This window comes from Oryctolagus cuniculus, chromosome 17 (assembly GCF_051225735.1).
Source record: "Oryctolagus cuniculus isolate XC-2025 breed Fujian yellow rabbit chromosome 17, ASM5122573v1, whole genome shotgun sequence".
Classification (NCBI taxonomy): domain Eukaryota; kingdom Metazoa; phylum Chordata; class Mammalia; order Lagomorpha; family Leporidae; genus Oryctolagus; species Oryctolagus cuniculus.
This window is the reverse complement of record NC_142883.1, coordinates 26799313-26826188: the sequence shown is the minus strand read 5'-3', so window position 1 is coordinate 26826188 and position 26876 is coordinate 26799313. Positions and strand designations below refer to the sequence as shown.

General features: G+C 40.3%; 1 protein-coding gene across 31 annotated transcripts in view; it reads left to right on the top strand.

The window, feature by feature from the left end:
• The window catches only part of SPAG9 (sperm associated antigen 9), a 170670-nt gene that overhangs the window by 63781 nt on the left and 80013 nt on the right, over window positions 1-26876 (top strand). For 20 of the 31 annotated variants that reach the window (XM_089318191.1, XM_051824855.3, XM_089318189.1 and 17 more), the window contains 3 exons: window positions 2791-2861; window positions 14622-14716; window positions 20469-20619. In XM_089318191.1, the coding sequence (XP_089174317.1) occupies window positions 2791-2861; window positions 14622-14716; window positions 20469-20619 (317 nt within the window). Of the gene's footprint in view, window positions 1-2790; window positions 2862-14621; window positions 14717-15171; window positions 15562-17933; window positions 18050-20468; window positions 20620-26876 lie in introns of those variants that run through there. The other 11 variants (XM_051824864.3, XM_089318195.1, XM_051824861.3 and 8 more) reach the window with 7 other exon arrangements.

Below are 26876 nucleotides of genomic sequence, written 5' to 3'. Positions count from 1 at the left end.
CCCGGCTGTTCCACTTCCAATCCAGCTCTCTGCTGAGGTGCCTGGGGAGACAACAGAGGATGGCCCAAATACTTGGGCCCCTGTACCCATGTGGGCGATCCAGATAGAGTTCCAGATTCCTGGCTTTGGCCTGGCCCAGCCCTAGACATTGAGGCCATTTGGGTAGTGAATCACCTGGAAGATCTCTGTCTCTCTTTCTCTCACTCTGCCATTCAAAGAATAGATACATTCATTTTTAAATAAAGTTAATTTTAAACTCAAATATGTTAGGATTATGTACAGTGCATAGAACAGTGCATGCTATATGGCAAACACTAGAAGATATTAGCTGCTATCAGTGGTGGTGATGGGGATATAAATTTATGAATTTGTATCAAGTTAGTTGACAAGAGTAATGAAGTTCTATTGAACACAAATTTGAAACAGAGGTATATGAATAAAAGTTGGATTTTAGTTTAGTCTCAGCATCCAATTAAAATTTTTTTAAAACAAGATTTATTTACTTAGGTAGTTATTTGAAAGTCAGAGAGAACACATGCTCCCATCTGCTTGTTTACTCCCCAAATGCCCACAACAGCCAGGGCTAAGACAGGCTGAAGCCAGGAGCTATAAATTCTTCCCACATGGATGGCAGGGCCATCTCCTGTTGTCTTCCCAGGCACTTCAGCAGGATGCTGGATCAGGACTCAAACCAGCACTCCTAGATGGGATCACAGCATTGTAAGTGGCAGCCCAATCTGCCGCACCACAGTGGTGGCCCCAGTATTTGATATTTTGGTTTGGTTGCATATTATCAAGAAAATACTGATTTACAAAGGTGAACAATTAAAAATCTATACAGGGGCCAGCGCTGTGGTGCAGCGGGTTAACGCCCTGGCCTGAAGCACCAGCATCCCATATGGGTGCCGGTTCAAGACCCAGCTGCTCCACTTCCAATCCAGCTTTCTGCTATGGCCTGGGAAAGCAGTAGAAGATGGCCCAAGTGCTTGGGCCCCTGCACCCACGTGGGAGACCCAGAAGAAGCTCCTGGCTCCTGGCTTCAGATCAGCACAGCTCTGGCCATTGCGGCCAGTTGGGGAGTGAACCAGCAGATAAAAGACCTCTCTCTCCCTCTGTCTCCCTCTCTCTTCCTCTCTCTCTCTCTCTGCCTCTCCTCTCTCTATTTAACTCTGACTTTCAAATAAATAAATCTTAAATCTATACCAATTATACAGTAGCTTCAGAATTCCCCTTAGCTTTTAGATCAATTTAGTTTACAAGAAATGCTAGAAAATGTTTCTTTAAAAATTGTTGCTAAATAATTTGCTTGAATTTCCTATTTTTCAATAAAAATCATAGAGGCGGTACTAAAAATTATTACAACTTCATTATCGTATTATCCCAACACAGCTGGTTTAAGTTTGCTTAAGGCTTTCAGCCACAGGAGAAGCTAGCAGATGTGCTCAGCTCTTACCTGGCGTGGTAAAGTAGGCTCCACAGATCCTGTAGTTTGTGTTTAAAACTGATGCCAATATAATGAGCCAATAACATATAGGCTTGAATTAGAAACAAATAAAAACAAAAAGAGCTTTTGTCCTAATTAATGACACGCTTTCAGTCTACTAAAGCAATTTGTGACAGTTAAATGTACACAAACCAAAAATGAGTTAACTGGCAGCACAAGCTGTGTTTTGTTTGATGTTTCATGTGGACATAAACTACTCAAATGTGTGCTATCAGAGCGTTTCTCTTAATAGCTAACTTCTACAGTTATTTGCCAGTCACAGGTTGTAGATTGTAACAGCCTTGGGTGTTTGCAGCTAGGTGACCTTACATCAAGAACTTTCCCAACTGACTTTAAGGCTTTCAAATAGGTGTTATTGAGTTTTGAGACCCCAGCTTCCCAAGTGGTCTTTAAAAAGTTCATGGAAACCATGCAGATTTAAGATTTTTTTTGCACCAAATTAAACATCATTTAATTCCATTCCCACAAACTTTTTGAACCGCCTTTGTATTTCTGCTCACCGAGTTGCTCCCACTGCTCCTCAGCCAGCATAGGCTCCTCGAGGCTGACCAGTCTCTCCCTCTGCCATACCACCAGCATGGTTTTATGTTCCTTTCTCTGTGGTAACAGTCTCTAGAACACTTTCAGTACCATCTGCTTGAGTAGTGTGATTTCTTCCTGGTCCTGCTTAGGCTCAACAACCTCTTTTCTAGATCATTCTTCTTTATTACCAGTCATTTTTCCCTGTGAAATACTTTCCTGACATTCTGTATCTCGGGATTGTTTCTAAAAATGTAATTTTTACTCTGAGCACTGCCTCAAATCAGTGCCACTCACAAAATCCATCAGCAGAGGGAGCTAAATAAGAGCAAATGAATCTGAAATTGAGAAGACCTGAAGCAGAAAAAGTACTTACAGTGGCATATTGTCCTTTCTGGTGCTAAAAAGAGATTTGAATAGTGTTAGAAATCATTGATTTGAACCCTAATTTCATATTAACATGATGTATAAGTTTGTGAAATAGTAATTTTATATCATGTCTCAAGTCCTGACTTTAACATGCATATTAGAGAACCAATGTGATAGTTAGATTTTTTTCCTTTCCTGTTTTCTCCCACTTGGAAGTTTGTTACATCTGAAAGTCTATTAAGGATGATGAGCCGAGGTCACTGCTTTGTGAAGAATTTGATATGGCGCGTTGAGTCCTAAAGTTGCTAAGGATTATGGGTAACCCCATTCCAAGTATTGAGGATGGATTTTTTTCTAGTAAATTTTTTGTGTTTTAAGCATATGTATCTTAATTTCAGTTAGCAGACTTGAAGAAAGAGAAGCAGAGCTGAAGAAGGAGTATAATGCATTACATCAGAGACATACTGAGGTAAGTTTCTGGATTATTCTTACCATGCTAAATCTGAGACAGAGAAATGGACATCAAGATGTACGTCTTGGTTTCTAAAAAAAAAAAAAAATCAGTAATTCTGATAATAATTTCCAGAAAACATTAAATGTGATGTGACATTTACCTGGTTACCAAATATTTTCTTGTTTTTCACCTGGAATTAACTTTTCAATTAATGAATTGCTTTAATGAATTTCTTTGCTACAAAATATTTGTTTAAGGCTGTCCCAATATTTGTTTGCTTGACTAGTATGATATTAAAATGAGAGAATTCATTTGCTTAGTATCAGTTTGGAAATTTTTAATAGTTGGTAAATTATCGGTAATCTCTACATTTATAATCTAGTATAAAGAACTTATTTGCGCCAGCGCCGCGGCTCAATAGGCTAGTCCTCCGCCTTGCGGCACCAGCACACCAGGTTCTAGTCCCGGTCGGGGCACTGAATTCTTTCCCGGTTGCCCCTCTTCCAGGCCAGCTCTCTGCTGTGGCCAGGGAGTGCAGTGGAGGATGGCCCAAGTGCGTGGGCCCTGCACCCCATGGGAGACCAGGAGAAGCACCTGGCTCCTAGCTTCAGATCAGCGCGGTGCACCGGCTGCAGCGCGCTGGTCGCAGCGGCCATTGGAGGGTGAACCAACGGCAAAGGAAGACCTTTCTCTCTGTCTCACTGTCCACTCTGCCTGTCAAAAAAAAAAAAAACAAAACTTATTTGCATTAAGTTTATAACAAATAAAACACACATTATAACATGTTAAATCTAAATGACTCTAAAACATATTTTCTGTATGAGTTTTTAGTATTTTAAATGAATAATTCCAGTACTTGATCTCTTCCAAGCAAATTAAAAATGTATTTAAGCACTTAAAAATGTTTTTAAAATTATTTTACTTATATGAAAAGCAGATAAAGAATGAGAGCCAGCGGCCTCTCATCTTCTAGTTCATTCCTTAAGTACTTGCAACAACTAGGCCTGGGCCCAGCAGAAGTAAGGAGATGAGAACTCAGTTTGGGTCTCTCACATGGGTGGCAGGAACCCAAGTACTTGAGCCTTCACCTGCTGCTTCCCAGGGTGCACATAGCAGGAAACTGGAATGGAGAGGGGGAGCTAGGACTAGAACCCAGGCACTCTGATAGCAGGGTACGGAATCGTGACTCTGGTAGAGGCCTGTGTTTTTGTTATTAAGAACCGTGAAATTTAACTGCACTCAGTTTGATTTTCTTTGGAATGATGTAGTTAACACTTTCTTGGCGAGAGGCTAAAATTTCTCCCTATTGGCTCTGATAGGCAAGGTTTGATGATTATTACCTTAGCTTTTTAGCCAAACCCAAACCATGAAGGGTGTCAGAGTTTTTCTTTTCTTTTGCTTTTTCTTTGTTTTTTTCTTTTTTTTTTTTCTTTTTTTTTTTTTTTTTTTGACAGGCAGAGTGGACAGTGAGAGAGAGAGACAGAGAGAAAGGTCTTCCTTTGCCGTTGGTTCACCCTCCAATGGCCGCCACGGCCGGCACGCTGCGGCCGGTGCACCGCGCTGATCTGAAGCTAGGAGCCAGGTGCTTCTCCTGGTCTCCCATGGGGTGCAGGGCCCAAGTACTTGGGCCATCCTCCACTGTACACCCTGGCCACAGCAGAGAGCTGGCCTGGAAGAGGGGCAACCGGGACAGAATCCGGCGCCCCGACCGGGACTAGAACCCGGTGTGCCGGTGCCGCAAGGCGGAGGATTAGCCTAGTGAGCCGCGGCGCCGGCCTTGTCAGAGTTTTGATATACAGTGATAGAGAAAACTGCCCGTGAAAGACTGGCACAATAGAGCTCTGGGAAGACAGGAGCAGATTACACAACAGCTTTTTCAATTTGTAAAAGTGACTACATTTCAATTATATTTGATGGACATTAAAAATATTAAAAACCAATGGATTGCGGCTGACATTGTGGTGTGGTGGGTAAGGCTGTCACCTGCAATGCCAAAAGCCCATATGGGTGCCAGTTCGTCTCCCGTCTGCTCTACTTCTGATCCAGCTCCCTGCTAAGGACCTGAGAAAAAGCAACAGAAGATGGCTCAAGTGTTTGGGCCTCTGCAACCCAGGTGGGAGACCTGGAAGAAGCCTTTGGCTCCTGGCTTTAACCTGGCCCAGGGCTGGCTGTTACAGCCATCTGGGGATTGAACCAGCAAATGGAAGATCGCTGTCCCTCTCCCTCTCCCTCTCTCTCTCTGTAACTCTGTCTTTCAAATAAATAAATTTTTTAAAAATAAATGGATTATAAAAGAGTATTTTTGGTTATTTTTACAGCATTATTTCAAAACCTCAATAGTAACCTGCCTATAGTGTTTGTCAGTACTGATAACTAAAAACATGTTTGTGGAATATGTTTATATTCCATAAGTGATTGATAATGATGAATGATGAATAATACTTTTTTTAATAAGATTTATTTGTTTATTTGAAAGAGTTACACAGAGAGAGAAGGAGAGGTAGAGGTAGAGGTAGAGGTAGAGAGAGAGAGCAGTCTTCCATCTGCTGGTCCACTCCCCAATTGGCCACACCAGCCAGAGCTGTGCCGATCTGAAGCCAGGAGCCAGGAGCTTCTTCCGGGTCTCCCACATGGGTGCAGGGGCCCAAGCACTTAGGCCATCTTCTACTGCTTTCCCAGGCTGTAGCAGAGAGCTCAATCGGAAGTCAAGCAGCTGAGACTCAAACTGGCACCCATATGGGATGTTGGCACTGCAGGTAGTGGCTTTACCCATTGCCACAGTGCCAGCCCCGAATAATACATTTTTTTTGGAAAGGTTTATTTATTTATTTGAAAGAGTTACACAGAGAGAGAAGGAGAGGCAGAGAGAGAGAGAGAGAGAGAGAGAGAGAGAGAGAGAAAGGTCTTCCATCCACTAGTTCACTCTGCAAATGACTGCAGTGGCTGGAGCTGCACCGATCTGAAGCCAGGAGCCAGGAGCTTCTTCTGGGTCTCCCACATGGGTGCAGGGGCCTAAGCACTTGGGCCGTCTTCCACTGCTTTCCAGGCCATGGCAGAGAGCTGGATCAGAAGAGGAGCAGCCGGGACTCAAACCAGCGGCCATATGGGATGCTGACACTGTAGGCCGGGGCCTTAACCCACTGCTCCATGATGCCAGCCCCCTGGATAATACTTTTAAAATGAAATTTTAAACTTTTAATAATTGAGGATTATTATGATATGTTAAATTTCAGTATGTATAAAATACATACATTCGGGGCTGGCACAGTGGCGTAGCGGGTTAAGGCCCCGGCTTACAGCGTCAGCATCCCATGTTGGTGCCGGTTTGAGTCCTGGCTGCTCCTCTTCCAATCCAGATCTCTGTTATCGCCTGGGAAAGCAGTTAAAAGATGGCCCAAGTCCTTGGGCCCCTGCATCCATGTGGGAGACCCAAAAGAAGCTCCTGGCTCCAGGCTTCAGATCGGTGCAGCTCTGGCCTTTGTGGCCAATTGGGGAGTGAACCAGCAGATGGAAGACCTCTCTCTTCCTCTCTACTTCTCTGCCTCTGTAATTCTGCCTTTCAAATAAATAAATGTTTTTTTTTTAAAGATTTATTTATTTATTTACTTGAAAATCAGAGTTACACAGAGAGAGAAGGAGAAGCAGAGAGAGACATTGGTTCACTCCCCAGTTGGCCTCAATGGCTTTAGCTGAACTTTTTTGAATCCAGGAGCCAGGAACTTCTGAGTTCCCCACGTGGTTGCAGGGGCCCAAGGACCTAGGCCATCTTCTACTGCTTTCCTAGGCCACAGCAGAGAGCTGGATCAGAAGTGGAGCAGCTGGGACTCGAACTGGTGCCCATATGGGATGCTGGCACTGCAGGTGGCAGATTTACCCGCTACATCACAGTGCCTGCCCCAAATGTTTAAAAAAAAAAAAAAGACTGGGAAGTATACCAGTATCTTCACAGTTCCCATCTTTGCCCCCCCCCCAAATATATGTATATATATATTACACATAGACACACACACATTCTTGGAAAAAATGTCTAAAGAATTTCTAATTTTTCCCATATCTTTATTCAATAAAAAAAAAAGCTTGACATTAATTTCAAATTAGAAGATATAGTACTTTTTCTGTGTGTTTCTATTCCTTTAGGGAAGTCACAGTCTGGGAAGAATAAAAATTTCAGGAAAATATATTTTTTAAAGATTTATTTATTTATTTGAAAGTCAGAGTTACACAGAGAGAAGAGAGGCAGAGAGAGGGGGGGGGGTCTTCCTTTTGATGGTTCACTCCCCAATTGGCTGCAATGGCTGGTGCCGCGCCGCTCCGAAGCCAGGAGCCAGGAGCTTCTTCCAGGTGTCTCATGCCAGTGCAGGGGCACAAGCACTTGGGCCATCTCCTACTGCTTTCCCAGGCTGTAGCAGAGAGCTGGATTGGAAGTGGAGCACTGGCTCCTCAGGAAAAATCTTAATGGCAAAGTTAGAGAGTTGCATACATCCACTCAACAGGGCAGATTTCCCACGGTGTATGACAGCTATTTGCATAGAGTCCTCTCTCTCATCACTAGCAGCTTTTGTCACCTGCCCTGATAGGGTCCCTTTATTTTGTTTTGCCTCCAGGGAGGTTTATGTAACACAGATACAGCTGCTTTGAAATGTGGGTCTGTTCTATCCTAGCCTGCAGTTTTCTATGTTTATACATTCTTTCTAGAGATGCCATTCAATTAGCAATTATAAATAGCTATCTCATGCTAAAGAACTAGGTGCCCTTTAACTGTAAGCTCTGGAAATCTTCAGGGAAAGGAAATCTGAAAGTTTAACCTTAACTTCTTCATTATTATTTCCAAAGAAGGTAACACCTTTTACAGGTAAAAAATAATTGCCTAAATAGTACTTTTATGAAACACATTGCCTACTGCTTCAGGGAGACCTACTGTGTTTCCTTTTTCTAAAATTTATTTTTAATTATTTTATTTGATTATTTTTTGAGAGACAGAACAAGGTCCTATCTGCTGGTTTACTCTCCAAATGCTTGCAATGGCAGAGACCTGTCCAGGGTGAAGCCAGGAGCCAGAAACTCAATCCAGATCTTCTTCCTGGTTCACAGGAACCCAATTACTTGAGCCACCATTGCTGCCTCCCAACGTCCACATGAGTGGGAAACTGAACTCAGGAGTCAAAGCCTGATATTGAAGCCAGACACTTTGATATACGGTGTCTTAACAACTAGGCTAAATACCTGCCCTCTAAGGCTCTTTCTGTAATGTGAATTACTGTTCTCTAATACAATCCAAATTTTACGTACATTCCTGAATTTGCAGAAAAGAAGACAGGCCGTAAAGAAGGCAACAGACAAAATATAAAGGTCAAGTAATTGTGAGGCAGTCTAGCCACATGTATACAGTGCTTATGCTTATCACCAAGAAATCTGAGCCTTTGCAAACTTGTGAGGTTATCACCAGAATGTTTAGTGCATTGTCATTTCATCCTTTGCCTAAACTCTATCATACATCCCCATTTTACAGTTTGAAGTTTAGTGCATGCTGTGAAATTATTTGTGCCGAGTGCTATGCTGGTTAGTGATAAAATGCTAGATATTTTTCTGTGCCTCTTTTGTTTTATGTATCTCAACAACTTTAAGATCATTGGCTTAAGATCATTGGATAGAGGTATGTGACTTTTTTGGCTGCATATGAAGATTCAAAGCCAGCATGATTAAAAGCATCCATGCCAGTTGTTTTCTTTCTTTCTTTCTTTCTTTCTTTCTTTCTTTCTTTCTTTCTTTCTTTCTTTTTTTTTTTTTTTAATTTTTTTGACAGGCAGAGTGGACAGTGAGAGAGAGAGAGAGGTCTTCCTTTGCCGTTGGTTCACCCTCCAATGGCCGCCTCAGCCGGCGCGCTGTGCTGATCCGATGGCAGGAGCCAGGTACTTATCCTGGTTTCCCATGGGGTGCAGGGCCCAAGTATTTGGGCCATCCTCCACTGCACTCCCTGGCCACAGCAGAGAGCTGGCCTGGAAGAGGGGCAACCGGGACAGAATCCAGCGCCCTGACCGGAGCTAGAACCCGGTGTGCCGGCGCCGCAAGGCAGAGGATTAGCTTAGTGAGCCACGGCGCCGGCTGCCAGTTGTTTTCAACCATCAACTTCACCATCGCCTTACTTTTCCATTTTTGCTAATGCTGTCAGCCTCTTTTGTGAGGATATCTCAGGGAATGGGAGTTGGGGCCTATCTCAAATCTGGATTTTCTAAACAATGTGTTTGGGATCCTTAAAAAAAATTTTTTTTTTATTTGAAAGGCAAAGAGAAACAGAGAGAGAGACAGAAAGAGATCTTCCTTCTGCTGATTCACTCCCCAAGTGGCTGCAACAAATGGAACTGAACCAGGCCAAATCCATGAGCCAGGAGCTTCATCCCAATCTCCCATGTGGGTGGCAGGGGCCAGAGCACTTGGATCACCTTCTGCTGCTTTCCCAGGTGCATTAGTAGGGAGCTGGGTTAGAAGTGAAGCAGCTGGCATTCAAACTGGCACTCCTATGGGTTGCTGGTTTTGGAGACTAATTAACCTGCTACACCAAAATACCAACCCCTGGGATCCTTTTGGATGACTCCAGCTACTTTATTACTTTATTGCTGAACTGATTCCTCAGTTCATGTGAATGTAAAATGAATCCTTGAGAAACTTGAGATTTACAGTTCTGAGACCAAGAGACAAGACTGATGGATGTAACAGTAGATCATCTGAAGCATGCTCTATTTTACTCTCATCTTTCTTATTTAAAAAAAAAAATTATTTATCTGAGAGGGAGAAAAACATACAGCTTCCATCTATTGGTGCACCCCCCAACGGTCTGCAACAGAGGGATCTGGGCCAAGCCAAAGCCAGGAACTTAATCCAGGTCTTCCACAGTGATAACAGGGGCCCACCCAACTGCTAGAGTCTCCCAGGATGTGCCTTAGCAGGAAGGTGGAATTGGAAACAGAGCCAGGATTTGAACCCAGAAAGTCTGACATGGATGTCCTAGCAGTGTCTCAACCACTGTGCCAAACTCTCAGCCCTCACCTCTTTTTCTGTCCAGGGCAGCACTGGTTCTGTCCTCCCACTCACTTTTTTTCCCTTAATTTAAAGTTGTTTTTTTTTTTTTTTAACCAGAGATATATTGTGAAGCCCTATTATTAAACTTAATGTTTTATATCCAAGTTATTTTTCTACTTTTTGTGCATTTGTAGAATATAGTGCATATTATTTTATTTCAGATGCCAGGAAATGCTTTAGGGTGTGGGGTTTTCTTGTGGGCGTCAGGAAGAAAGGACAATGAGCTCATTGCCTGTCTGGAGAATTAACTGAAAGGGCAGATAACAGTACCAGTATACATTGCTCAACTGCTCAGATCACTGAGTCTTGTAGACCTGAGTGCTGGCCTCAAGGCTAATATTAGACAGAAAATAGTTAATCATTAGCTAGCTGGTCAACTTGTTTTAACCTGTGTATACTGGAGCTTTTCTGTAAAAAAAAAAAAAAAATCATGATATTGTGAAGATCAGCTGGAAAATGCCTGTAAATACTATGGTTGACTGTAGCCATTCTTCCTGCATAAGTGACAGTTGCCATTTTTGTTGTCTTCTGGTCAGTAATCATTTAGTTGAATCTGTAATTTCATGTCAGCATATTATATCTGCAGTTACTTGAGAGCAGTCATTTGAAGATTCAGAATTCAGCATTTTCTAAATTCCTCATTTTTTTTTAGTATCTAAAACTAATCAATCTAGAATGAGCTATTTGTGGAGGAACTGTGTTTTAAGTTCTTCTTTTATATTGAGTGAATAGGCTACTATACAAGCAATCTGTGGGATGTTTCAGTCTTCTTTGTCTGAATGCTTAATGAAATTTAGATACTTTTGTTTGAACAAAGCAATTTCACATGATTACTATCCAGGAGAATTCAATTTAGGTTCTCTAAAACCTTACTTTTTTTTTTCTTCTATTTTTGTTTAGTTGAAAGGCAGAGCTAGAGAGGGAGAGGGACAGAGAAAGAGAGAGGGAGAGAGAGGGGGATTTTCCATCTGTTGGTTAACTCCCCAGTGGCCGCACCGGCAGGTGCTAGGCCAGGTCAAAGCCAGGACCCCAGAGCTTCTTCCAGTCTCCCATGTGGGTACAGGGGCCCAAGTACTTGGGCCATCTTCCTCTCCTTTCTTAGGTGCATCAGCAGGAAGCTGGATCAGAAGTGGAGCAACCCAGACTTGAAACTGGGCCCAAATGGGATGCCAATGCTACAGGCCACAGCTTTACCTGCTACACTACACCACAATGCCTGCTCTGAAAAACCTTGAATTTAAATTGGCATCTGTTAGGCCCAGTACTTATTTTGTAATATTAGTTTGAATTTAATTTTTTTCCCGAAAATTCTTCCTGCTATAAAAAAACAGCTTGTTCTTTTTTAAAAAATATATTTATTTATTTATTTGAAAGGCAGAATTAGAGAGAGAGAGAGGAGGGACAGAGAAAGAGAGATCTTCCATCCACTGATTCACTCCTCGCTTGGCTGCAATGACCGGAGCTAGGCTGATCCAAAGCTAGCAGGCAGGATCTTCTTGTGGGTCTCCCACTGGGTGACAGGGGCCCAGGCCCTTGGACCATCTTCCACTGCTTTCCCAGGCCACAGCAGAAAGCTGGATCAGAAGTGGAGCAGCCAGGACTCCATATGGGATGCTGGCATTGCAGCAGGTAGCTTTACTTGCTATGCCACAACGTTGGCCCCCAGCTTGTTAACTTTTGACTTGCTGACACAAAGACAAGAACTGTAAATCTGTAAAACAATTCTTTAAATGAGCTAAAGAGAAAACTTGTGTATTTAAAATAAAGAGTTTGTCAACTTAAGATTCTCAAAAATACTTTCACATACGATTTATTTGAAAGGCAGAGTTACAGAGAGGCTAGAGAGAGAGGTCTTCCATCTGCTGCTTCACTTCCCAGAGGGCTGCAACAGCTAGAGTTGGGCCGATCTGAAGCTAGGAGCCAGGAGCTTCTTTGGGGTCTCCCATAAGAGTGCAGGGGCCCAATAACTTGGGTCATATTTTGCTGCTCTATAGCAGAGAGCTGAATTGGAATTGGAGCAGCTGGGACTCGAACTGGCGCTCATATGGGATGCCAGCAATATGCACAGCGGCTTTACTTGTTACGCCACAGTGCCGCCCCCTCTATGTTCATTCTGATAACATTTCTTATTTGGAGTGGTCTTAATTGAGGAATAGATTTATCTTTTATTATACTTAGTTTAATAGAATCACTTGTTTTATTTCATGATCAGAGTTCAACTTTTTATTTAGCAATAAAGAACACCTTTAAATTCTTATTTTTTTGTACTTGCCAAGTAAAAGTTTTACAGCAAAAGTGTACTTTTTAAAAAGTAAATTTAGGGTTCGGCATTTTTTTTTTTTCAGGCAGAGTTAGTGAGAGAGAGAGAGAGAGAGAAAAGTCTTCCTTCCACTGGTTCACCCCCCAAATGGCCACTACAGCCGGCACGCTGCGCTGATCCGAAGCCAGGATCCAGGTGCTTCCTCCTGGTCTCCCATGCAGGTACAGGGCCCAAGGACTTGGGCCATCCTCCACTGCCTTCCCCGGCCACAGCAGAGAGCTGGACTGGAAGAGGAGCAACCAGGACAGAATCCGGCGCCCCAACTGGGACTAGAACCTGGGGTGCCAGCGCCACAGGCAGAGAATTAGCCTAGTGAGCCACGGAGCCAGCCCATTGTATATATTTTTTAAAGATTTATTTATTTATTTATTTGAAAGTCAGAGTTACACAGAGAGAGAGAGGTCTTCCATCCGCTGGTTCACTCCCCAATTGGCCACAACAGCCAGAGCTGAGCTGACCTAAAGCCGGGAGCTAGGAGTTTCTTTCATATCTCTCACATGGGTGCAGGGGCCCAAGAACTTGGGCCATCTTCTGCTGCTTTCCTAGGCCATAGCAGAGAGCTGGACTGGAAGTGGAGCAGCCAGGACTGGAACCGGCACCCATATGTAGCAGGCGGCAGCTTTACTTTTCTCTCTGTAACCTTTTCTCTTTCTCTCTGTAACGCTTTGAAATAAATAAATATATCTTTAAAAAAGAATAAATAAGTAAAAATTTGCTTTCAGTAGTCATTTAATATGCTGTAACATATATTTTTAAGTTGTTTTGAGATTAAAATCATTATTAACATAGCTAAAGTTTAGTAACTTCTATGACATAATGTTAAGAATTCAAGTAATATTTCCAGGGAAGAGAACAATCTTTCTTGCCTCTTAATATTTATTTTTATTTTTAATTAGTGGATTGACAGAAACAGACACATATTTTCCATCAGCTTGTACAATGTTGCATATGCGTACAATAGCTGTGTCTGGGCCAGGCTGAATCCAGGAGCCCAGAACTCAATCTATATTTCCTATGTGGATTTCAGGGACCACAGTATACAAATTAGCAAGAAGCTGGAAACTGAGCAGAGCCAGGACTTGAACCCAGGCACTCTGATAATAGGATGTGGGCATCCCAAGCACTGTGTAAAACGCCTAGCTCACCTCATATTTTTACCCTTTAAATGCTAATATTTCATTTCTTAAAATAAAATATTTTTTTCTGGTTGGTGCCTGGGCTCACTAGGCTAATCCTCCGCCTGAGGTGCCAGCACCCCGGGTTCTAGTCCCGGTCTGGGCGCCGGATTCTGTCCCGGTTGCTCCTCTTCCAGTCCAGCTCTCTGCTGTGGCCCAGGAGTGCAGTGGAGGATGGCCCAAGTGCTTGGGCCCTGCACCCACATGGGAGACCAGGAAGAAGCACCTGGCTCCTGGCATAGCTCCAGCCGTAGCAGCCATTTTGGGGGGTGAACCAACGGAGGGAAGACCTTTCTCTCTGTCTCTCACTGTCTAACTCTGCCTGTCCAAAAAAAAAAGTTTTTTTCTTACCCCTGTTAGTTTTTCTTACTCCTGTTAGTATATCTAGCAAAGACTTTTGATTTTATGATTGATATTTGTTGCCATTTTATATATCTTAATTCCGGATTTAGGATTCTTAAAAGTGAAAATATTGATTATCAAGATTCAAATAAGACCTTAGAATTTCTTGACAGTTTATATTTATAGTCCCAAAGTTTTCACTTCCATATTCAGCTTGCCAATCATGATTCCTCGTCTAAGATTCAAAGTGTTCTATTTTTATTTGTATTAATTTGTTGCTATTATTATAGATTATTATATTGCATAGTGATATTAGTAAATTAACAAACAAAAGAAAATATTTTTAGTATTCTTTTGGTTAAGTCTACAGAAACAAGAAATATGTTGATATTAAATTATTCAATTAAATTGAAAATTATCTTTACTCATAAATCCCTTGTAAAGTGGAAGAGATCAACACGTAAGGAAATAGTGTCTTTTCATATTTCACCTTAAGAATTGTAGTGACTGCATTTCTCTATTATTTTTAACTGAGTCTTTTACTTGCCTCTTCCCCAATAACTGTATACTATTTTGTGTTATTTATTTCATGTAATAGCATCCTATGTTGTAAAAAGAAAGCTTTTTGCTATGCTAAACAAGATAATTGGCTATTTTTAGGGAAAGAAACATTCTTACAAATATAAGCATTTGTGTATTCTTTTGCTATTAAAATGTTCTTTAAATCCTTATTTTTTTAATATGGAATTGGGAAGTCTGGTAAATTAGAAAATTGAGCAAAAATGTTTCCCTTGTTATTATCTCTTTATTTCAGGTACTAGTCTTAAATTCTGTGTATCTTTTTTTCTTTCTTTAAAATAGATGATTCATAATTATATGGAACACTTAGAAAGAACAAAACTTCATCAGCTCTCAGGGAGTGACCAACTAGAATCTGCAGCTCACAGTAGAATTAGGTAAGCTTTGTTATACATTTTTCCTTGAGAAAAATTGAAATAAATGGCCTGTCTTTCTGGTTTTCTCTATTTTTTAATCTTGGAGCAATAGGCTGATTCCGAAAGCTTTGCACTGTGGTTGAAATGCTGTAGGAGAGGATAGCGTAGAAACTACAAACAGCTTTCACTATGGGAAGACGAAGTATGAGCCAAGCCGTGTAAGTGATATATTGACTGTTCTCTGATGCTTAATGGAGATTACACAAAGTTTAAAATTGTCTAATTTGAAGGAATGCTGAAAACTTCAGTTCCCTTGTATAACTGATCCTTTTTGTTACAGAGAGGCTTGTGTGAAAGGGTTAGCTAAGCCATCTGTTTGATGTAGGAGTGTGAATAAATTATGTAGATCGCTGGGCATTGTAGCCAATGAACTAAGCCAGGAGTGGAGAGGAAAAACAGTTAATAGGCGGGCTGTCGCTCTGGATTGCTGCATAAATGCTAGGAGCAGCAGCTCTATGGTTATGAGGTGGGGAGAGCGGAATGACGTCATCGCTTGGGAGCTGCTGCAGGATGGAGTGGAAAGCTGCTGCTGATGGCATTGTTTTTGTGGCAGCAGCTGAATGACAGATCCTCACTACAAAGATATCCCGTTGGCCCCCGTGTAGGCCTCCTGGTTCGGGTGTTTCACCATGCCAGCGCAGCGCCATGAGTCCTGGATGCATGCTGCTGTTGGTGTTTGGCTTTGTTGGCGGGGCGGTGGTCATTAATTCTGCTATCCTAGTATCTCTCTCTGTTTTGCTGCTTGTGCACTTTTCTTTTTCTACCGGTGTGCCAGCTCTGACGCAGAACCTGCCAAGGATACTCAGGTACTCCCGGTCTGTCTTGGAAGCCCCCGTGTAGCTGGTTTTTCTTACCTTTTTAGCTCCTAGGTCTTGCTTTGTAACCATTTCTGTTGCAGTTTGAAACAATGGAAAATAGCCCGAAGCTAGGATTTTTGTTCTTATTTATACTAATTTATCTGCTATGACTTTGGAATACAGCTTTGTGTTTGGAAACCGTGGACCAAAGAAAAGGATTTTCATGTTGTACTTACATACCCGTACAAGGTCAATTTGGTCTTGTTTAATCAGTGTTCAAAGAGTGAAGGGAGAGCAGGAGCAGAGCATTGGGTCCAAATGTATACAACCTCTGTGTTTAGTTCCTGGGCGTTCAGGGGCAAATGTCTGTTATGTTGGGACTTGAAATTGATTAGACACAGACCATAGGTTTATTTTGTTCCAGTTTTCCTGTGACTGATGGAGGCTCAGGTATCACTTTAGCAATTTCTGATAACAACTCACAGGAACTGAAAATTTAAATATTTTCCTCCTAAAACAAATATATTTTAAAGTGAATGGATTTAAACTTTTTAGGGCAAAGAATACATTTCCCCCATTATTTACACATCAAAGTTGTGAAAGCTTTACAAAGCCTATTCACTATTGTTTTGTCAGATGTCGCCCTTTCTTTCCTTTGTAGTCTTGGGTGACAAATATCCAAGCCTGTTTGTGGGGGTAGTCATTAATCTCTGCAGCTTTACTGCTGCGCCCTGTGCTTGTTCTCTGTGAGAACCATCTTAGAGGTTTAAGGTTTAAGGTTTGAGTTTCTTTTGTTTCCTGATTCATCAAACTAAGGCTATCTGATTGTTTTGTTTTCTAATTCATCAAACTCAAAGTATCTGATTTGTTCAGATTTCTGTTTTGCCATGGTTAAAATGAAAGCTCATAATGAATAATTGTTATTTATTGTATATAAAAAGATTTAAATCCTGATTTTAGATTTAGATAAGTTAAGAAGAGATAACGTAGTGAATTCCCTCAGAGTGTTCCCTTTTATTCATAGACCAATTCATGGTAGTTTAAGGCCTAGACATTATATTTCATCTGTGGTCTAAAACTACATGCTTGATAATTTATTTCCTGATTTTATAAAAAATCAGAAACAATCTTAATACTTTTGTGTATTTTAATACATAAGAGATTTGTATGTGAGTAAATGTATATTTAAGCTTTGAAGAAATTAAAAATACCTGAATTCAAGAATATATAGGATATGAAGTCAAGATTCATATTGAGGGGGCTGTCTTGGGTTAAATTCTGCTTGAGAAAGCAGCATGAGCCATGCCTGGGTACAAATGCTCTGCCACATGGGAGCTGTTGGGGTTTTGGCAAGTTGCTTAATCTGTGTCTAAGTTTCTTCTTCTGAAGGTTCTTTCCCATTGGGTGGTTTTAAAAATCAAGTGAGAATATTATATTGTGTTTAATTTCATTGAAAGAATAAAGAGTAAATTACAGAGTCACGTATAGCTATTGTTAATAGAGCTGTTTTAACTCCAGCTAGTTTCTTGATAAATTACCTTGTGATTAAATTTTAAGTTTTTTTTAACGCAAATGTTACAATTTATCTGACTAGAAAAAATGTCATATTCTGTAATGTTAGGATGCAATTGTCAAAAAGTAGGTAGTTCTAAGTAGGAAGTACCAAGAGAAATACATGAGCCTTGAAATTGAACAGATCTGACTTTGAATTACAGCACTGCCAATTATTAGTACCCAGACCCTCTAAGCATCTGAAAGTTGGGAAAACCATTGCTATTTCCTTATGAAGGGTAAATGAGATAATGTAAATAATCTAGCTTAGTATCTACCAAATGGTGGGTGTTCAACAAATTTAATCATTCAGAGAACATCTTTTAAAAGTGGAAAGTAGGTTTTCTAAGTAGTTGCACTAAATGTGATTGTAGCCAAAAAGCTGTTTGAAAAATGTATTTGCGGAATTATGAGAATTTATACATGTGAGCTCACGTTTAAATAACTGCTCAAAAATGAATATGTGAAACTAAGGCAATTAAAAAAATACATAGCAAGGATTCTGATAGTTCATAGCTTTGTTTCTACACAGTATTGGCAGATGTTTCAGTCTGTGGGTTTAAATCTGCCACTTGATATTCTTCCATAGGTATACTGTTTACTTTTCTTCAGTGAGTTTTTCTCAAGCATTTACTACGCAGAGCATTAACCACTGCATGCATACCACTGTAGCACAAGACTAATGTTTTTGTCTTTCAGGGTTTCTTTTTTGAAAGTAGGATTCCAGTGAACTTGTGTAATTACAAGTCTTTTTTCCCTCCTTCAACTCTTACATAATTTATCAGTAAAGTAAGAAGAGAAGAGTATGTGATCATCTCCCTTTTCCACAGCTGCAACAGTATAGCCTGGAGCATCAGTGACTCTCCTGACAGATGGCTGTCACAGGCTCCAAAGTCCCCTTGCTGTCCAGCAGTTTCTGGATGACTGATGAAAGCAAGATAAAGAAGTAGGAATCCTACTTGTAGCTTGGATTATAGATTATAGATTTAGTTGACTGAAGTAAGGAAAGCAAAACTTTGATTCTTGGAAGACTCTTTCCCCTAATAGTTTTAAACTTTTTCATAATTTGATGTGTGAAAATGAATGTGTTAACATTCACATATGAGGGTAATTGTAATGACTGACTTGTATTTGGATTTCTGTTAGCAGTGTGATATTTGAATGAAGTCTGTTATCTTCCTGCATTTTGCTTTGCATTTTGGTCTACTAAACTTTCCTTTAGACCCAATCTGATTAAATTCCCAGTCACTTTCTGCAAATTTATTAATAAATGTTAGGAAGTAAGTAAAAGTTGGGGTCAGGTGTTTAGTCTAAAGGAAATAAGTAAAAATCATTGAGTAGCTCTCTTAGACCCTTGGATTTTCAGTCCCCAAAATATGTTCCTCACAAATCTAGGAATAAGCATCAGGCTGACAACTTTTTCTTTTGTAAGTATGGACATGAAAAGAAATATCCCTTACCAACCGCTGCTACCATCATTTGATGAAAGAAAGAGTGTTTTAAGAAGCAGCAAAGGTGTCATTTAAAATTAGGGTCAACTATCATTCTGTGTTCAATGGAAATATGTGCATGTACAATGTGTACTGTATTATCCACTAAAGAAATAATAAGTAATACTTTATTGCCACTCTCTTACTAAAACTTTATTGCCGATCAACATTTGGGAGTCTCTGATGTCTGACTAGTGACTCTAATTTTTATCACTTGGTTGTTCTGACAGCTTTGTCACAAAGTTAGATTTGGTGTTAAAATCTAGCTCCTTGTTGTGCTGCTTACCCACAGTTTTCCTCCCGAATAGGAAAAAGTGTAAAGAAATGTTAAATACTTAACTCTGAAGGGAAAAGTCCTGTTTTTAAACTTTTATATCCTTGTGCACACAACTTTGACAAAATGCAGATTCTTAGCCATTTTGCTTCACTTACCTGATACATTTCACTAATCCTTTTTGATAGGAATCAAAAAGCATAGGCTTTGTATTAAGTGAGGGTACATTTCAAAAGTGGCTTAAGTTTCTTGGTATAAAAATGAATTTACAAAATGAAGAAAAATGGAATCTTTTCTCACTTTTATGTTATAACTTCATTATTTCTATACTGACTTATATTCTTGGCAATGGAGATAGAATTATTGGAGGCCTCAACCTTTAGTGTCCGGTTTCTTTCTGTTCCTACACTTGCGAGTTAGTAGCCCAAGATGACCTGTTAGGAGGCTTGTTTCCACCCTCTAGAAGTGCTTTAATTTGGATCTTCTGTATGTCAACAAAGGATGTATTTCTTATTAAAATTCTATTATCAAAATTCTCTTGTTCACTGAAAATTCTCACAAAGCATTGGAAATTAAACAGTTCTTTTATAGAACATTTTGACCTCCTTGTTTGAGACAAACTGACCTGTGCCTGAAAAGAACTCATATAGTAGAAAAAAACAACAACAACAACAACAGAGTTTTCCTATTTCCTATTTTAGGGAGGAGCAAAACTTTTTAAATTGTTTTTACTGTTTAATCAGTCAGTAGCCCTGATTCAAAATACGCTGATTTTCCTCTAGACAGCATGAAAGGCATACCCTAAAGAGGCTTCAGTAAACATCCAGGGATTAGTGTGAGGATTTGGGAAGTGCAGCAGCAGAGGCTGGGCTCACTCCAAAGGAAGAGGTTGCAAGTCCCCCAGTGCTAACCTAACCTAAACGTGATTGAGAACTTAGCAACTCCTCTCCTTGTAAAACCAGACCAGATTACTGCCTCTTGGGGGAGAAACTCGCCAGTAACTTAGAAGATTGCCTAAACTCTTTCTTAATACTTTTTTTTTTAATTTTTTTTTTTTTTTTATTTTTTGACAGGCAGAGTGGACAGTGAGAGAGAGAGACAGAGAGAAAGGTCTTCCTTTGCCGTTGGTTCACCCTCCAATGGCCGCCGCGGTCGGCGCGCTGCGGCCGGTGCACCGCGCTGATCCGATGGCAGGAGCCAGGAGCCAGGTGCTTTTCCTGGTCTCCCATGGGGTGCAGGGCCCAAGCACCTGGGCCATCCTCCACTGCACTCCCTGGCCACAGCAGAGAGCTGGCCTGGAAGAGGGGCAGCCGGGACAGAATCCGGCGCCCCAACCGGGACTAGAACCCGGTGTGCCGGCGCCGCTAGGCAGAGGATTAGCCTAGTGAGCCGTGGCGCCGGCCTCTTAATACTTTTCTTAGTTGATTTGGGGAATGGGAGGGTAATTTTAACTTTTGAGACTGTCCTTTCTTTTTGGTAAGTCTGCCTGTTCAGATGGGCAGACAGTGATGATCCTAAAGCAGTGCAGGCCAGGCTTGTTATTTATAGTCAACAAATGAAAACAAATGGGTACTTAGCTTTTTTTCCCCCTTTCCAAATAGAAAAGAACGCCCTATATCATTAGGGCTTTTCCCTCTGCCTGCTGGAGATGGATTGCTTACGCCTGACACTCAGAAAGGAGGGGAGACCCCTGGATCAGAGCAATGGAAATTTCAAGAATTAAGTCAGCCACGATCTCATACCAGCCTCAAGGTAAACTTTATTTTGCTAATATCATCAATTTACATTTTATAAGCTTTTCTTAAAATCCAAATTGAAGTCGACAGCCAAAGTATAATAAAATGTAATTGTTTGTATACATTTTAGTTTATATCTTTTTTCCATTGGAAATGAGCTCTTTCCTAAATGCTAGTTTTTAACTATCGTTTTTCAAATTATATGGGAAAATGAGTCAAGCATTCTTAAATCTTGATTAGTATATTAATGACAATGATTGCTTTCTATTTGACTTACTTCATAATGTGAATTTAGTGTGGGGTAACTAGTGAACTTAAAATTAAGGTTTTTGAAATTAAAAATCACTATCATCTGAACTCCTTAGTGTTCATTATAGATGTAATGATATTACACTTTTAAAAAAACCAAACATTGTTCCTTCCTCAAAACCACTTATCATAGTGATATACAAAAGTACGCTGTGTTTAGCCAAGAAGTTCTGGTGTTTTGTTAATTGAATATATTCTTGACCAAGAACTTGTCAACAAATAAATGATAATCAGTAATGTACTCTGAGTTGAGATATGCCAATAGTTAAGTTTTAAATTTATTTAAAATAGGAGCTGGCACTGTGGTATAGCTAATAAAGCTGCTGCCTGCCATGCTCACATCCCATATGGGCACTGGTTCCAGTCCTCGCTGCTCCTCTTCTGATCCAGCTCTCTCCCGATGTACCTGGGAAAGCAATGGAGGATGGTGCAAGTGCTTGGGACCTTGCACACAAGTGAGAGACCCAGAAGAAATTCCTGGTCCCTGGCTTTGGCCTGGCTCAGCCCTGGTCATTGCTGCCATTTGGAGAGTGAATCAGAGGAAGGAAGATCGATTCTCTCTCTTCTCTCTCTCTCTCTCTCTCTCTCTCTCTCTCCTCCTTTCTCTTTCCCTCCCTCCCTCCCTCCCTCCAACTCTGATTTTCAAACAAATAAATAGTATTTAAAGTTATATTCTGTATCTTATGAAATAACAATATTTATAAAGGAAATATTGATTCTAAAAAGGTCATTATATTATAAAATCTACTCTTGTCACTAAACAAATGGGCCAGCTATAATGTATACAAATAAATTACATCTTATCTCTTCTTGCTTTTTAATTTTTCTTTATATATTTATCATGGTTCAAGTACTAAAGATTTCACTTACTGTTTTCTCAAATAGTAACTCATATGTTTGTTTACCTTGCTTGTTTCTTTTTACTAATATGCAAATTCCACGAGGTTTTCTTACTGCTGTATCCCTAGCACATTAGGGAACTTCAGAACATGTTGATGAATTATTTGTTGCAGATGTTTGAAGGAATCTTTTGGGACAATATAAATGACCTTTCTGTCAGCTCTAGAAGATGGAGATACTCAAAATCATTCCACTGACTTTTTTGTGTTTTTGAGAGGCAGAGAGATAAAGAGAGAACACAAACTCCTATCTGCTGGTCACTCCCCAAATGTCCATACATTTCCTGGGATTGAGTTGGGCTGAAGCCCAGATCCAGGAACTCAGTTCAGGTCTCCCACGTGGGTAGCTGGAACCCAATGCCTGGAGCCATCACCACTGCCTCCCAGGATCTGCATTGGCAGGAAACAGTCAGGAGAGAGCTGGGTATCAAACCCAGATACTCCATTGTGGGCACAGGCATCTTAACTGCTGGGCTGAATGCCTGTCCCCTCCATTGACCTTTGAAATGTGCTCAAAACTGTAAGTGTCAGTAAGTATTGCATAGCCTTTCTCCCACTGAAAAGTGTTTTTAACAATAAGGTTTATCTCACCTTTTCTTCCTTCAATTTGTTAGAAGCTGCTTGTGCTCAATATTAGCCCATAATGACACCACTAGAAAATGCTCTCCTTCCTTACTCCTGCTGCCACACTGGCTTTTTAAAGCCTGCTTGTAGGTTTAATAGAGCCTCCAAAATACCCATCTCTTGGTTGCCTCCTTGCTGTGGCCCCCTTCCCAAAGCCAAATTAAGCAGGAGATATACATTTAGTATATCAAAAATGTGTACCAAATGATAACTATGTTTTAATTACTATCCAAAAGTACACCTTAAGAGATTATAATTCTCTTGTTATTTAATCCACTGACGTGCTTGTGACAACTTTACAGGCAAGTTATAAACCGATTAGGAGATGATTAAGATAGACTAATGCATAGGAGTTTTTGTATCCTCCCTAGAGATATTAAATCATATACTCCTGAGAAAGTTCCTAAAACAGAATCCCCTCTCCTTCTCTACTTAGTCTGGACATTGAGCTACTAAATGAGATAAACACTGAACAGATAAGGATTTCCAAGAATGAGGTAGTACATTACAAAATGACAAAAGTCCAATTTGTAAAGTATGCCTACTAATTGTGATCAATTTTATTATTCCCCTAAGCCCTTGTTGTTAACCTGGTATCTTTCTCTTATTTCATGAAGGGCTGGGAATTAAGAGACTGAGTTCACTTGAGAACCGTATCACAGCCACGTCACATACCTTCTCATTGATTTCTATGTGTCACAGAAATTGTACTAAACCAACTCTAATTTAAAATATCCTATAACTCTCATTTCTCCTGAAAACTCTGGGGATGACCTGGCTATATTTCAGGCATATTTGTATCTCATCATGAAAAAATTGAAGGTGAGCATTATAAATAAAACATTAGTTTTACCATAAATTTTTCTGTGAAATAGTGTTAAGGTGAAAATGTGGTATAAAGGGTGGATATTTAGCCTAGAGGTTTAGATGCTGGTTGAGACACCAGCATCCCATAAAGAGTGCCTGGGTTTGAGTTCCAGCTTCACCTCTGATTCTAACTTGCTGCTAATACACACCATTGGAGCCAGTAGGTGATGGCCCTGCCATCTATGTAGGAGACCTAGATTGAGTTCCTGGTTTTGACCTGCTCCATGGTTGCAGGCATTTGGGGAGTAAACCAGTAGATAGAATCTCTATGTTTTCTCTCTCTCAAAAAAAAAAAAAAAAAAAAAAGATTTTTTTAAAGAAAAGTAAGAGAGTAAAGTAGGACATACTTTAGGTGAGTTATTATTGTGTCCACCAGTCCCATGCCTGTTGGTCTCAGAACTTGATTCAGTTCTAGGCTTCTAGCTTCAGCCTGGTCTAGCCCTGATGTTGGGGGCATTTGGGAAGTGAACCAACAGATGGGAGATCTCTCTCTCTCTTTCTCTCTTTTTTCTCTTTCTACCCCTCAAACAAAATAAATAAAAAGAAAATATTCCATTAAAAAAACATGTGATGGGTTATAATTTCCCACTGTGAGAGTTATAAATTTCCCATTGTGAGAGAGTAAAGTTATAAATAATTCAGCAGATTTTCTAAGAATGATATACCTAACAAAATGTGCAAGTTCTTAAAAGAAGTATTGGTAAAGATTATTTCTTGATTTATCACATTCTTATGGAGATTGACAAATAAATAGTAAAATTTCAGGTATTTGTTAAGTGCTATTAAGAAAGCAAAACAAGCTCAGGAGTAATGGCTAGGGAAATGTGCTTATTTTAGGATACTGACATGGGAATGTGCAGGTACGTAGAAAGATCTAGTGGGGTGTTCAGGGACGATGAGGTAGGAATGAAAGGTCCTGGGGTGGAGACACTCTTTAGTGTGTCTGAGGGATGGTCTTTTTCTCTTCATCTCATTCCTCTCAGACTTCATTCCTACCTTCTACATCAACATGCCTTTTGTCAAGGTTGACAAAAACATTCATCTTTCCAAGTTGACTAGCAAATTCTCAACCTTCACCTTGCCTTTTAACAGCATTTGATGTATTTGAATACATTTAGCATCTTGAAGGGCTCCTTTCGGTTTGCTTCTGGGATACCATCGTCTCCTAACACCCTCACTAGTTTGTACTGCTACTTCTCCACCGCTGATTTCTTTTCTACTGGTGGACCTCTAAATGTTGGAGTGCCCCAGGACCTAAACCTTACTTAGCCCTTCTCATAATCCATGTCTTAGTGCCATCTACACACCAGTGTTCACAAATGCAATCTCCAACCATGACTCTTTTCCTGAACTCTAAAGACCTTTGCATCCTATTGCTTGTCTTTATAGTTGCCCCACATCTGTATGTTTTACCCTGTGTAGAGTGCCATCCAGAGAAACACCCTCTTTTAAGGCCGTTCCAAATGTTACAGCTCATATGAAGCCTCATCTCACACCCTATTGGTGATCCTCAATCCAGTTTAGAGATCTCTAAATCCAGTTTAGAGATCAGTTGAAAGCAGGAAGCAGGGGAGTTTTAATTGCATCATGAACAGAGACTTCTTGCTGGAGAACTTCTTCTAGTGGAGCTGGCAAAAAAAAATTCCAGATGTTAAATGACCAAAGCTGTTCTGTTAACAAATGCATTACAAAATGCTAAGTGTAGGAATGAGCAAAAATGTCAAGGTGAAACTAACTGAATTATTCACGAACAAGCCACAAATAAGTAAGAAATTGGAGAACAAAAGGCCAAGTTTAACCAAGATAATCTTGAAGAAGAACTTACCCTACCAGATATTAAGAATGACTTTAAAGCTGTAATTATTTAAATGGTATACTGCTTTATCTTCCCCTCCTCCTTCCTTTTTGTACACTTTAGTGCTAAAGCTGTTAGGTAGGGCAGATAGGTAGGGCAGAGCAAGACTGGTGTCTCTAGAGTGGGGCAGGGAGGGTTTCCATGTTGGGATACCAGGATGTAGAGTCAGGGCTTTGGCAGTATAAAGGACATCCTTGCATCCTGCCTTGGGGGTGTCACATTCTATGAGTGTCCCCTCCACAGGATCAGTGCCAGGCATAGGGTGCCAGATCCTGAGCCAGTTGAGAAGGCAGCATCTGTGTACGTGAGGTGGTGGAGCTGGAATGGAGAAGAAAGGATGGACAGGAAGAGGAGAAGGGCATTTGCGGGTGGGTAGGCATTGTAGTAGCAGAGAAGAAGAAAGACTAAAAGATACTTAAGGCCTGAAAGTCAAGGGACAAGAGAGCCTTAGAATGTAAGGCTGTCAACAGGGTCCACTGTATGGTAGCGAGGCAGGAGGACTGAGTTTGTGAACTTGTAGAGAGTTTTGAGTTGCAGGACCAATAACAGGTGTAAGTTAAAAAAAGAAGAAATAACTGGTACTCATACAAGGTGGTTGTGGTAGGAGAGGAGAAAAAGGATGACTTAGGTGAAGGTTAGTAGAGGGACAAGTACTCCTAGAATTGGGATTAACTGGGTTGCTTGTTTGCTTTGATGAGAAATTGAAGGCAAGAGAGCAAAGAAAGATAATTGTTATGTCAGAATCCTAGAAGATGGGCAGGAGGAAAGAGCTCACATATTCCCAACTGCAGTTCAAATCTTCACTGCTGGAACATTTTATTTTGTGTTAGTCTTTTGTTATTACAAACAGTGCTGCAATGGATAACAAACCAAAGGCGTAGATAACATCAGAATTAAACAGGTGTGATAATATACCTATATTTACGTGCACACAAATGTACTCCAAAAAAGTATCATTTTTTTCCTTTGAAAAATATTGTAGTTAGTTGATTGCTGATAGAATGTGACTTTTAAAACTGAGAAGAACAATTTTAAATTAATTGAAAAGCAGTCAGATTTGTCCCTCCTTTTAAAACCATGTGATTAGAAATACTTTAGTGGAACTGCTGTGAGAAGCTCTTGTTAGCAGACTTTGGTATGTAAAGCCACTGGTCAGCGTGTGCTGCATTCTTCAGGGGATGTGCTTAGCATACAGAGCAGGAAGCATCTCAACAGAGCCTGCATTCTTATTGAGAAGAATGCTCCCTCTTCCTCCATTTGTGGATGGCTTCTGAAATTGTTTCTATTTCTTTGGTTTTCACAAGCTTGAATGTCTATAGTAGTTGAACCATGTTTCTGTTATTGTCTGTTATTAGAGTCCTATTATGAAATGCATGTGTAATTTTAAGTTTTAAAAGTTAAAACTCTCCATTTTAAGTATTTAATGTATTTTGTTTTGAAATAATAGTGCAAAGCTGCCATATTCCTTTCACCCAATTTCTGCTATTGTTAACAAACCACAGTACAGTTACTAAAGCTAAGAAATTAACATTGTACAATACTGTGAGCTAAATTACAGACTTGTATTCAAGTTTCACCAGTTTTCCCAACATTGTCCTTTTTCTGTTCCAGAATCCTATATTGCATATCAGTCTCTTTCAATGTGTGACAGTCCTTCAGTCTCTTCTTGTCTTTTCATGACCTTGAGAGTTTTGAAGGGGACTGGTTAATTATTTTGTA